The sequence below is a fragment of the Lonchura striata genome, chromosome 4, assembly GCF_050655825.1.
Source record: "Lonchura striata isolate lonStrDom1 chromosome 4, ASM5065582v1, whole genome shotgun sequence".
NCBI classification, from domain to species: domain Eukaryota; kingdom Metazoa; phylum Chordata; class Aves; order Passeriformes; family Estrildidae; genus Lonchura; species Lonchura striata.
In genome coordinates, this window is record NC_140706.1 from 39,914,202 (window position 1) to 39,928,422 (window position 14,221).

The 14,221-nt window shown below is 33.9% G+C and overlaps 1 protein-coding gene across 5 annotated transcripts in view; it reads left to right on the top strand.

Annotated features, from left to right (window-relative positions):
* FSTL5 (follistatin like 5) overlaps window positions 1-14,221 on the top strand; it is a 375,292-nt gene that overhangs the window by 322,032 nt on the left and 39,039 nt on the right. For 4 of the 5 annotated variants that reach the window (XM_085578843.1, XM_085578845.1, XM_077782912.2 and 1 more), the window contains 2 exons: window positions 7,878-7,904; window positions 12,119-12,237. In XM_085578843.1, coding sequence (XP_085434969.1) covers window positions 7,878-7,904; window positions 12,119-12,237 — 146 coding nt within the window. The remainder of the gene's footprint in view (window positions 1-7,877; window positions 7,905-12,118; window positions 12,238-14,221) is intronic. The other variant, XM_021536556.4, reaches the window with a different exon arrangement.

Here is a 14,221-nt window from a genome sequence, read left to right on the forward strand (position 1 = left end):
TCACAAGACATTAAATTGCATTCTGTTCTGCCTGAATACAGAGCTAATGCTTTGTTTGCTTGAGGTGTGTCCTTACAGAGATGCATATACCTGAGTCAGACATGCAGAAAGTCAAAAAATCCCTCATTTATCTTGGTATTTTGCTCTATTCAAATAGTGAAATCAATTTCACTAATACAGAATAATGCTTAGTTTCCATTTTGAAGTCAGTTTTTCCTTCTCTTTCCTCCTTTGAGTGTCTCTTTTTTCCCCTCCAATAAACTGAGTTCTTAAGAATTCTTGTCCTATGAATATATGAATATTGATTGCAAATTCTCACACACAATATGTAAGTTTCTCTTATAAGACAGTTACCATAGTAATCAGTCTTTTTGTCTTGATAATTCTAATTGTTTTTGTACAAGTTTGTTTTTTTGTTTTTTTTTTTTTAAATGAGAACTGCTCTTTGCACAAGCAACGTTATTTGCACAAGCAACAAGTTATTTGTTCCTTTAATATTCTAGAAAAAGAAATATATATTTGAAATTTTTTCTTCCACATTCACCAACTAACTAATAGCACCAGATTAAACATCTGAAACTTTTAGCAAGTATTCTATGCACTGCATTTGGACCTAGTTATTTTAAATATTTGTCTTGACTACACATGATTTACCCTCCTTTTTAGTCCTGTGTAAGGACTAAAAGAAGGTATTCAATCAGGCTCTGGTTTCAGTTATTATCCTGCTCCTGTACAAATGCAGGATAAAAAATATTTATAGAAGAATAGTGTCAGCAGAACATTAAAAAACCCAAACTGATTCATAGCAGTACAAGTTAAACCTTGACTAGCTCTTATGTGACAATGCTTTTCTTCTACTTTTGGCAGCAATCTGTAATGTTTTCCAGGGTTTTTGCTGCTGCAGTGGTATAAAGGAAAGTCAGACTGCTGGAGCCTCTTCTGCTAGCAGAAGAATGGGATTTCATCATAACTAAGACTCTGTCTTTTCTTTAGGACTCCAGATTCTTTCTTTTTGTAAACAGGTTCATTTTTCTATTGCCCAGCATCTCTGCAGCAACTGATAAAAGATGGCTTTTCATTTTCTAGCTTGTAGTACGTGCAGGTACGTTTTAAGAGACTCTCAAATCTTCTATTAACAGATAGCCTTCTCCTCCATACTATTGGATTTAGCATCATTTAAAGCATGAACATACAAATGGACAGCTCCACTGTAGATCCCTGTTGATGAGTACCTATGATAATCACAAACAAAGATTGGCTTAGCCCAACTCCTAGAAGCCATATGGCAAACCAGTCATCATTTTGCTGTTGTTGAAAAACTATTTGGAAGCTGAAGAATTTAAATACAGGACAAAGATAATTTGACAGTGTATCTTGACAATATATTTATGAGAAAGATGGAGTGGGAAACATGTTACTGCATTTTTTTTTTGATACACTGTAGAAAAATAATTTCAAAAAGAGGAGGAAGAAATTATTACTTCCATCCATGAAATTTATTTATTTAGTGAGATTCCATTGAAGTAGTAGTAAGACCAATGGAATTGGTCCAAATTTTAATTTTTAATCAAAGTAACATTAACAGACTATAGCATATAATACATAGATAAATATACCAAATAAACCATTTTGTTACCTTAGAAAAAAAGATATCTAGGAAGACTTAAACTAATAATGGAATATTTAATATAAATAATAGAGTAGAATATATCAGTGTAATTTGATACACATATGGAATTTCAGATTACACTGAATATAGGTTTTTTTTCCTAAAGACAAAAATCTGGTAGTGTAGAAAACAGGAAAATAAGAAATAGTCATCACCAAAGACAAGTGAATATTTTCAGGGGTAATTTTCAAGTACTTAATTTTTTTTCTTAGCTACCAGTAAAATATTTTGAAGTAAAGTAACTTTTTTTTTTTTTTTTTTGGTTCATTTCTTGATAATTTTGACAGGTACTTTGGATGTACTTTATTTTTTTCTGTTTCAATTTAGAATAATTCTACTATACTGGAGCCATAGATCATAAAAACTCATGCTGTTCCCTTTGAAGTGAAATAGTTTTGTGGGTTTGTTTTTTTTCTTTTTTTTTTAATATTTTAACTTTTCCTAACTATTTCTAAAAAATTATGTACAAAGTGCAGTTCAGTCTGTGAATGATTAATATGACTTCTTATGTGTTTTCTCTAATTTTTTTTGAGATATATCTACACACCTTGGGGAGACAGCTGTCATGATAGAGAGTTTTCAAGTAAAACTATTAGGACATTTCCAAGACCAATTTGAAAGTACTTGATGGACTTCTAATATTTGGTAGTTTTTATTTTAGTTATCAACCACAGGCTCTTGTGTTACTCAATTCACCCACTGTGACATCATCATATGTGGCAAAGTAATTTGTACTATGGTTTCTTTCACTTAGTCACAAAAAGCTGAACAAAAGTTCTCTAACTTGTGCACTGTATTTTAGAATTAAATTAAAACAAAAAAACAAAAAACAAAACAAAACCAAAAAAAAACCCCAAAAAAACCCAAAAAAACCACCCAAAAAACCCCCAAAAAAACCCCCCAAAAAAACCCCCAAAAACCCTCAAACTGTTCCATGCCATTAAATAGCTCTGTTTCTAACTGTGCCTTTTTTAGGTAATGTCCTAGTCTTATCACCTCAAAAGATTATGTGATCTGAATGCTACTGAGTTGACAGGTTTATGGCCATCATGAGCAACAAGGCATCTCCACTGTCTAGAACTGGGAATAAGACTAAAAGCCTTTTGACTGTGATTTATGGCCTAGATTCTCTCTGAAAGGCTTTATGCAATTTTAATAGAATCTTCCTGTCACATCTAATACTGAATGGTACCTATTTACCTAATTTTCTGAGAGATAATTTATGCTGGCATTTTATTTTATGGCAGAGCTAAACAAGTTTATACTTGTTGACAGCATTGTGGGCAAAGACTTTATTTCAAACTTCCAAGTAATTCAGCTCATAAACCATTTTATCTTCCTGCTAGTGTACACTGGATTGAGTTAATGTGCTATGGAAAAGGACTTATGCATGATTCATTATGAAGAGTTATACAAAACGTAGAAAAATAAGGTAATGTTCATATTTGAGCAAAATTAAAGTGTCAGCTGTTGACTTTTAACTAATAAATAATAGTCTAATATATAGAAACCAGATCTTCGGTTATTGTATTAACCAAAAATGAAATTGAAGTACATATCACATAAGAACAGATTGGAAATTGGATGGAATTTGTAATGACAATTATTTTTAAAATACTTAAAGCAAGCAATAGATAACTTTTTAAAAAGTGTTGGCTTCACAAATAAATTAGGTTTTATATATTTGCATTTGTATATAAACAAAACAAATCTGAATTTCTTATAGAAAAAGAATGATACAAAATGTAGGTACGTGAATGTGGAATCTCCATAAAAGTATAATTCATGTCAACCTCATCTTCACTTTTAATGCAATTATTTATAATATACAAATAATATTTAAAAACTTAAACTTATGTGGTTCAGCAAAAAGGTAGTAATTAAGTTTTAGATTTACCTTGTAACATAAGGGCAGGCGTTTATACATTAGAGATGTGAGAACACAGAGTAAGTAACATATACACTGTCTTTATCCTGTGTTTAGGATTAATCAAAACAGTTGACAGTGGTGGTGGCTATGAATGAAGTAAGGAGACAACATCCCTTTAAACATCTTGAAATTACTCTTTTAATGTAATTGAAAGTACAGCAGATTATGATAGCACAATTCTGAAAAATTATGTTGAATTACACATTTTTTTAATATGACTTTATTGCATTTTTCTCATTGTCCTATTCTCTACTACACCTACTTGTGACCTCTTGCCAAAATGGAATTGATAGCACTGAAAGGGACAGTGGCTTCTTATCTTTTAATTGATATCCATTTTGTTTGAGTATTTCTGAATATATAGTACTGCATGCTTATTATTGAAAATTTGAACAGCTAATAATGCCAAAAGGAAGTAGAAGAGTTACATTTAGTCTTCAAACTCACTCAATGTCAATTTTGCCTACACACACACACTTTATTTCCAAAATGCATTGAATGTTTCAAGAAAAGTAGGGAGGGATAACACAGTTAATAGTTGAAATCTTTGAAATTGTCTATTGAGACAAAAAAATAAATGTAATGAAATTTATTACAATGCAACAAGAAAGAGAAGGATACAGAATTCATTTGTAGTACCGTCATTCATTTAGTACTAGAAATACTGTGGATTTTTGCAATTGTTTCCATCCAAACAAAAATTTACACTGCTATTAGTCTGCTGCAGAATTTCAGGAATTATTAAGGACAGAGTTTAGTGAAATATGTGCATCCTATTACCATTCAACCAACACAATGTATAACAATGATGAAGAACAAGCATTCAGATGTTATGTTAGCTGTTCCTAATCAAAGGCTTTGGCTGTACAGAAAACCATAGAATAGCTGTGGAAGGACCATGAAGAGTGATTTTTATGGAGCTGTAAGTGTGCTTAAAAAAAAAAAAAAAAAAAAGGAAAGAAAAAGAATGAAAACCTCTTTCAATTGGATTCTACTGTGTTTTGCACTGCTGGGGGACAAGGGAGAAGGAGGAACAATGCAGACTTCTTTTTGATGACAATCTAAAAGGCCCAGAAACAAATTATGTAATAAAATAGCTGCTTTAATAAGATACAATAAAAAGAGGAATACAGTGAGTAGTGAGTAAATCTTGCAACCCTTCACGTGCTGGGCATCACAGATTTATTTATGCAGCAATGGAATAAGTGTGGGTGGATTTTCCCTCATCAAGCTGCACAGATGCTCTCCATTGAGAGGTTCCTGCTCCCTCCCATGCTGTGGTGGTTTTATTTGGTGTAACAAACAAAGCCATATATCATCTGGCAGGTTGCAATTTGTCATAAGGCCCATGAGTATGCAGCACAGGTTTTTATGAGCATCCCAGCACCTACCCTTGCAGCAGGTACCCGTGGGACATGCAGGCTTCCCTGTGACAAGGCCCTGTGTAGCAGACATAGCCTGCTCAAGGTCACAAACTTTTGCAATACAAAATGTCTTCTGCAAGGCTCTCAGGACCTCTCCTAATACTATTTAATAACTCTGTTGAATTATGGCAAAAGAGAAGATGGTACTCTGTCTTGAAACCAGAGCATTTTGCTGAGATCTATTAATAATTCTCTATGCTTACATTGTGAAGTTTACAAATGTTTGAGAATTTAGTATAAAGTGTGGCTGAAAAATGTTACTTTTTGCTTAACCAAAAAGGAAGGCAAACAATATGTTCCTTAGCATACTTTATATCCATACATGCTGTATTTGTTCCAGCATTTAACTCTATCTCAAGACTTGACATCTTTCCTGGACAGAAATTATAGGTCTGATTAAAAAAAATAGGTGAGGTTTCTTGATCCATTAGGTGAGATTGTGGCTGTTTTTTATGATATTATATTGCATTCTTAAATTATATCTCAATTTTCTTCTAGCTGATTTGCTAATTTTAAAATTAATGTGTGAGGCTTTTAAAGCACTTTTATTATCCTGCCGTTTTTCTTGAGCAAAGCTCAGAATCATACATATCATTTTGCATTAACATAAATTAAGATGTTCTGTACTTAGCATTTTAAATCATTTTGTTTGATCCTGTACAGCTCCGTACACTTGTGTAATTGTAATTACTTTTTATTTTCTTTCCTGTGTCACCCCTAGAAAAACACTGATAAACTGTAGAACATTATGGCTGAATTTATGGGACCTCAAGTGTCATGTATTACATGGTTAGTTCCTCACAATGTGAAAAGTAATTTTAAAGGAAATCCTCCAGATTGCCCTGGGGAAATTAATTTGCTTTATTTAATAAGAAAGACTATGTAAGATAACACAAGCAAATACAGAAATGTGATCTGCAACTGGAGCCACTGTCTAGGTATGTAGGAATAAATTTTAAAATTCCAGAACCCATTTGTAGCTGAGTCTGGTGGATGACATAAAGAACAAAAGACGGTCTTCTACAGAGACATCAGCATGAAAAAGAAAGTTATAGGTGAATGTGGGCCTGCTGAGGGGGATAGGGACCTGGTGGTAAAGCATATGGAAGGGGACAAGTTGTGCTGAAGGTTTCTTCACATCTGTCTTTCCTGGCAAAACTGTTCCTAGGAACGTGACATCAGTGGGAAAGTTTGGGACGGAAGTCATCCTCTGGAAGGGAAGGTTTCTTTTTCCCCCTTTCACAGCGGAAAGGGCCCGGATAGGATATACCCATAAGCCCTGGGAAAACTGGCCCATGGCATTGTGAGGTGACTCTTGGCAATCTCTGAAGGATTGTGGTGACCAGGGAGGTTCCTGCAGACTGTAAGAAATCCAGTGCCGCTTTTCAAGGGCAAGAGGGAGAATCCAAGAGACGATAGGTGCATCAGCCTCACGTTGATTTCTGGAAAAGAAATTGAGCATTTCACCCTGGAAACCATTCCCAGAACTAGAAGGTGTTTAGGAGAAGTCATCATGGAGTTACAGATTAAAAAAATCCTGGTCAGCCTGATGGCCTTCTGCAGTGAGGTGACTGGCAGGGTGGATGTAGGGGATGTTTAGCAAGTCCTTAGAAATCTTTTGGACATTCTCAAAGACAAAACCATGAAGTTCAGGCTAGATGCACCAACAGGAGTGTGAATCCAAAACTGGCTGCATTACCAGATCCAAAGGCCTGCATCATATTCCAGGGTTGTTTTTTCCCTCTCCTCTCTGTTGAAGTACAAATCATGTGGGAAAATCTTAGTATCCAGACCTTTTCTGAAGTGATAGTTCCTATTTTGACTCTCAAGCTTCAGCTCTCAGCAGATGAGGAACTTCTGTATGCAAGCATAATTTTTAACATGTCTTTCATTACTTTTTCTGAACTTTTTTTTAAGCACACTAATGTTTTTAGTTTTTCTAGCACTGTGTTTCAATGAATCTCCTAATTTCATTATATGTGTGTGTGTGACAGATGTGTTTTCTGTGTTGTATTCCTTTCCTTTGGGATTTCTTAAATTTCTTAAGTTCATTACTTTGCTATATGTGTTTGTTTTCAGTGATGGTGTTTAAAAAATTTTATTCTGTTGCATGCCAAGTTCTAACTACTTTAAATTTGTGAGACTACATTTGCTTTATTTTTTTTCCCCCTCCACAGATAGAAAGAGCAATATTAGGATAATATAATTTCATTGGTCTCAAAGGTCTAAAATCCAATTGTAAACAAGATGGCCAAATAAAATTTATGTTTTCAGAGAAAAAAAATCAATGTAAAAATTTAGTTTGTTGCCATGCCATCTTATACTGTCATTCTCAGTCTTCCAAAGAGAATGGTGAACATTATACAGCATGAGAATTTTGGTAGCATGGTTGAGTTACAGCTAGACAGAAAAAATATCTTGTGGATATTTTAATTTTGCATATCTCGCTCATACCTATGTTCTGAAATCAGTTTCTTCAAAGTCTGGAGTTTAAAGGAAATAATTTGCATCACCTGTTATTAATATGTATAATTTATGTGCATGAAAACTGCACATGCTTTTTGTAATGGATTATAAAGCACACTGTTGGTAATGGCTACTGGAGTTAGCTTGGAGGGGTTTAGTGGGAGTGTTGGGGTTTACCCTGTTCCAAATAACTACTATAGCTAATCGCAATTTGGTCACATGTCACAGAGAACTATTTTTAATTTACTGTTTCCAGTGGTTTACCTGTAGGAGTATTTTAGTGAATCAGAGGTTAAAGCATTATAATTATTTCAGATTTGATGTATAATTTCTTGTTTTCCCTTGTTCATCTGTATTTTCTGTTCTTTCTTTCTCTTACATGCTGCAGTTGCAAATATATTGTGGCGAGAGCAAGGTACTAATGGAGATTACTCTTGTTCACATTTTCTGTGTTTTGATGAACTGTTTATCTGTTGCTTCTTTTGTGTGCGTGTGTGTGTGTGTATTTTTGTACAAAATTTTCTTTTGTACTCTACAGTTACAGTAACTACCTACCCCCTTGTAACACAGAGGAATTTGACTTTAAAAAAATTAAAGTGGAAATTAATCCTATAAATGCTTCTACTTTTGTAAGCTGCTTTTCCTTTTTAGGAGAGAGAAGGAAATAAGCTGTTCATGACTTTCAGACAGTTGTTTAAAGATACACAAGAAGCTCAGATTTAAAATGTAGGCCTTTAACTTTTGATTGTTGTCATAGTAAAACGTCTAACCAGTCAGCCTATATACTGTTGAGATTGATTTTCTTGTATGACTCTCTCTTATTTGACAAAATTATAACCTTAATCAGTTTAAGATTGATATACCGGTTGTTGCTTAATTAAATTAAGCATTGTATTCTTATGCTCAGGAAAGGTTTGTAAATAAATGTTGGGGCAGGGAATGGATGTTTGTGATAAACTGAAGGATAAGCATAAATAAAGACACAATCAGGTGTTACTAACATAAAAATCATGGAGATATTTTTTACAAGCAAAAGATAGGTATTAATTTTCATATATATAACCTGATCTCAAAAATTATCCTCATATTGCAGAAAATGCCATAATCTAAGAGCTGTCATGAGTCCCCATTATGTTGCTCTAAGTAGCCTGTTCTTCATCTAAAGTTGTAATTTAGGAATTAAAATATTTCAGTAGTAAGAAATTATTTAAATTATTTCCATTGCAAGATTGATAATACAAGATAACAAATCAGACTTTGTTGTGAATTCCTGCTAGAAATAGTATTTCTGTAGACTTAAAAAAAAATTGTTTTTAATTAATTTAAAGATTTAAAAATCTGACATTTCATTTGCCTGTATGTATGTAACCTTTGGCATTCCCAGTGTATTTATAATTATGAACTAATTTTATTTTTTTATTCCTGTTTAGTCAGTTGTTCAGCTGGTACAAACAATCATTTCTGTGACTGTAGTCGAGCTCAGCTGTGATACTCCTGCTCTATTGGCCTTGCAGAGTACAAATGATGTGTTTAGAGTTTCATACAATTACACTGTTAATGATTAAACTAATGAGCAACAAGTTTGTACCAAATTCTTAAAAGTATAATGTTCTCATCTCTTGTTGGGAAAGTATTGAGTATGGTTTATCTCAAAACTGAAAACATTATTAGAATCCCATTGATTTTTTAGTTTATTGTCTTTTCAAGTCAATTTGTTGCTTTCAGTCATTAGAATACACCTAGGAGAATTTTACTTTTGTGACAAAAAATACCAATTAAAAATAATAGCTTACCAGAGTGCTTATGGTAAAGACATTCAAATTTCTCTGTGACTAATATGAAACTAAACAAAAAAGCAATGTATAGTAGCAGATTTTGTGTCTCCAAGAGCAGATATTCTCAATCTCTCTGCATAGAAATGCAGGCCAATCGTTGTGTTTCCAATAAATACTGTTACTAATGACAATGCTGGAAATAGTTACCAAGAGAGCAATACCCTAAAGATGCCAATAAGCATCACCACCAAATTCTCTGGACCATCCATACTCTGCTATTTTCTGTTATGAAAGTATTAACATATAGGAAGGGAAGGATGGATGATCAGTAGGACAATCAAGATTGTGAAATCATACATAGGCCTCCATGCTTAGAGGTATTTCTGTATCATGTTCACAAATCTTTATCACAATCACTTGCATCAGAAAATCTGAAAGGGTTTTGAAGGTACATGTGTATTACAGTAATAATGTAATATATAAATAAATATATATCTGTTCATATGTATGCAAAAGAACCCCAACCACCACCATTAAATAAAATTGGTGTTAGCTAGTTTTAAGTATCAATTTAGTCTAAATGAAGCAAATCTATTTATATATTGCTTTTGGCACTGCTTTAAAAATGTGCAGGATTGTATTTAGTGGGAGGAGGGTTGCAAAATTAAGACTTCAAAGGAATAGCTCCTGTAGTTCTGAAAAAGTGGCTTGCCAAGGTGATTAGATATTTATGCAGATTAGATACTTGTACAGGTATCTGTAGTCATTCATTCAAATGAAGAGTTTTGGGTTATAATAACTTGGAACAGGGAATTAACTAATTGGATTCAGAGGTATAGTTTGTTATATGAACTGACTTTCTTAACTTGGTATTGAAATCGAAGAAGGACGTTTCTTACTGTATGCCCTTCACTGTTTTTGTAGAACAGTTTGGTGAACATTATTATCCATACTTTTGAAATAAAGCCTTAAAACTTTGGGCTGTTTATTAGTCATAAATAATATCTGTACATTGGAAATCTTACTTTGGAGTATTGGCACCTGAGGTGGAGTTTTTCGGAGGCTGATTATCAAATGCCTGGGTCACCTGGGGCTATCATCTGAGCTATTTCTTCACATTCCGATATTGCTTATCCTGCTAATAACTATAGTACAGCAAATGATAGGATGGAGAAGGGGAAACCCTGTTTTGTCCCCAGCCGTGTTCACATATTCGTCCCCAAGGCACAATATACCAGTTGCACAGCTATAGATCTTTCCACTGTGTTCACTGGTGCAGGCAGCCTAACATCAGTCAGGCTTATCTGCAAATTTCAGCTGTTCTTACATGATACAATGTCAGACATTCTCTAAAGAGAGACCTGAACATGCTGTCTTATATAGATTGTGTGGTTTATCTGCATACAAGGCATACAAAAGTGCCCACTGGCCAGAGTGGGCATATTGCCCTGAGTACATCCTGTGCTCTGAATAGGCATGACAGAAGAGTTTTCCATGAACCTAAGCCTGCTTCTGTGTTGCACCTAATGCAGCATAGACAAGTTTCTCTCACACTTTTTGCTAGCCTATTAATAGATAGATTCAATATAAAGTGAGGAAAAGCCTGCTTGGAGACTGCCTCTCTTTCTGGGAAAATTTGGCCAGAAATGGGAAATGATTCCTCAAGATTTCTCAAAGATAATTTAATGTGTTTGTTCTGGGCATAGCCTGAAAACCTTCTATGTAAGACAGCCTTTAAAGAACTGTGTTAGCTATATGATTCCTAACAGGGACTGGAAACTTTTATGTACGTGTGTACGAAAATACATATATATATACACACACAAACATTCATTCCTCCTGCCACCACTTGATTTTCTCATTACTTTATTTTGTATTGAGACCTGTTCTCTCTCTATTAACATTGATTTTCCCTCAGAATTTAGCATAAGCAGAATTTTACTTCAAATTTCTTTTTCATGGGTTTGACTCCTCTGTGTTCCTATACCAAATATTGTTATGTCAAGTGAAAGCTTAGGTCCTGTGCCCAGGATGGATGCACAATTTTACCATTGTAGCCAACAGTTTAGTTGTCAGAATGGTTATAGTTATGATTTTATAAGTACTATGATTTTCTTCAAAGAATTTTATGAATATGAGCTGGTCATCCATTATGGCATCCCCATAGCAAATGAACCACTGTTGACTTAGTTGTCCTTTTCTGTGGTCATGACAATGATCAGAGATATTGTGAGACTTCATGCTACAGATCTAGTCCCCACCTTTTCCACAAAACTTAACATCATGTATTTCAGCAACACTGAGGAAGAAGGATTGAATAGTCTGTAAACACCTGTGGCCCTTCAACATTGGAATCAATATCTTCCCAACTCTGTCTTTTTAATAAAATAAAGTAGAGAATATTTCCTTTTCTGACAGAAGTATCAAGTTTATAACAAAGACTCAAGTCTTCTCTTTAATGTTAAGAAATAATATTAAGTCCTCCATCCCTAAGCAAAAATAAAAAAAAGCATACATAGAGAATTTATATTAATTTGACTTCAGTGCAGATGGTTTCACAAGATCACTTTTATTTGCCGCAGCTGTCAAACTGTGTATTTCTAGATCTGTATTCATAAACACACTGACTTGCCAATGGAAAAAAAAAAAAAGCAACTATGTAAAATTGTTAATAATGTAAGAGTTTTATTTCAGTTTTACAACAAAAGATCCCATAGGTTTAGCCGTATTACCATTATACATGTTAACAAACTGATCTCATACCGAACTGTGATTAGGTTTTTAGTTCAAGACAAGGATTTTCTTTTTTGTCATTATTTAATTTTATACATTTCAATGTGTTTTTGTCCCTAAGGTCTAGGAATTGGGAACATGTTTTATGTTTTTTATGAAGATGGCATCAAAGTAATACAACCAGTGGAATGTGAATTTCAGAGGCATATTAAGCCTAGTGAAAAACTCCTCGGTTTTCAGGCAAGTTGTTTTTAAAAATCTATTTGTAGTGTTTTCTCAATTATAATTTTCTTTACATAAGAATTTATTATTACTAGTTCTGTGTTTTCTGCTTGATAAATTCAGCCATGTCTTTTGAATTAATAAATAGCTTATAATGGTGATCTCAAAATTTCTTGTATTTTCCTCTATTAAATTCAAGCTTTCAGTCCCTCTTTTCTGTTGAATATTCCCTGAATAATTTTGCAAGCCTTTTCTTTGGCTATCTTTCTCCTTTCCCAGTTCTTTAACAACTCTCTATTTCTGGATTTGTTGTTGGATTTTTTTGGTCCCCACCAGCTTCCCACCTCCAACCCACCAGTTTTAAGTTCATCTTAATGACTCAGGGATTGGTTCTCTCTATATTAAATATAGGATCTTTTGGGTAGCAGGGAAGTGTTGATGGTTTCTTTTTCTCCACTGGATGTTTGTCTATATTCAACTCATGAGGCAAATCCCTGTCCTGGTAAACGCTCTCACAGCTTCCACTGAAGTTAGTAGAGATGATTGATGCTTTGGTTCCAACTTAAAATTCATATAAGTAGTTTCAATAACTTTTAACAATATCTGTAGCTGACTTTTTTCCCAAATTCTTAGAATTTATGATGTATTTTCCCTGAGTAGGATGTATTAAAACACTAGTGTATTCTCCACTTCCATTTATTCTTGTGATGTTTTTCCTTTACTGCTAATCAAATTTCTAGCTGACATGATGCATGTTCCCACAGGAACACTTGGTACTAGTCACTACATTAAGACTTACTCTATATGATACATCAGCTCTCAAAAATAGTAACTTTTTCTCATTTGGATTTGAATGAGTGACCTTGAAATACATGCTAAGCATTGAGCTGTACAGTTTTTTTTTTTCTCTAATGACTCAATGACAGAGCTAGAGCTGTCTCAATGGAGTTTGCCTCTTCTGTTATCATTATCGATGTCAAAGGCTGCTGTACTCAGCAACAAGATCTATTTTAGTGTGAATAATTATGCTTTGAACAGCTAATCATACCTTGATTTGTGCTGCTTAAGTGAAATTAGGTTGACACAGTCAAAAATAAGCCAGAAAGCTTTTTTTATGGCTGTTTAATTGAAAAGCTAATTATTTAAAAAGTCTGTTGAAATTGTGTTGATCTAAAGTGCAGCCTAGATTTTAAGACTATTTTTATTGAAATGTGTCAATAATCAGGATGAATAGGTAAACTTTGTTTCCTTTTGGAACCTTTCAAACCTGGAGTGGAGGAGGAGGAAATAAAAGGGAAAAAAAGAAAAGCCCAGGAAAATAGGCTACTTGGTAACTTTAACTCTAAAGTTGTTCTAAGAAACTTTTTTCAAAAAATATTATTCTTCTCCTTTGAAGAATATCATATGTTTCTCAAGCCTCTTTGGAAAGTCTGTTTCCTCTGAAAAATAATAATAAAATAACCCAGTTCTGTCCCAGGATCAGATTCTTATCAAGTTCACCATGTGATTTCTTAGTGGTAACAGCTCATGTCATAAATTGCTGGTTAGTAATTATCTTTGGCTCTGTCATATACTTTCATGAATCAGAGCTGTTGGTAAGTATACCAAGCATGTTTTGGTGTAGCTTTACATGGCATTTCGCATCAGGGCACATCCATGACTCAACTATTAACATATGAATTAATAAAGGAAACATGTGCTTGCTTAGACCTCTCCCATTTCTCATTTCTTTACACTTCTCTGCATTAGCTATTCAAGTGATAAGGAAAATACCAGGAGAGTTGTTTATTGCCAAACAGTTGCTAACACATAGGAACATTTCTAAATTCAGCAGTGCAGTTTAGCTAATAACTGGATAGAAAATCCAGTTTATAAAACATCTGGATATTACACATGACACTCCAGTGTTCCTCCACAGGTTTCCTGTTTGTCTGTCAACAAACTTGAACTGAGCTGCTGTAAGAGAATGAGCTCAGGTGTTTCTACAAAACATTGCACTGTA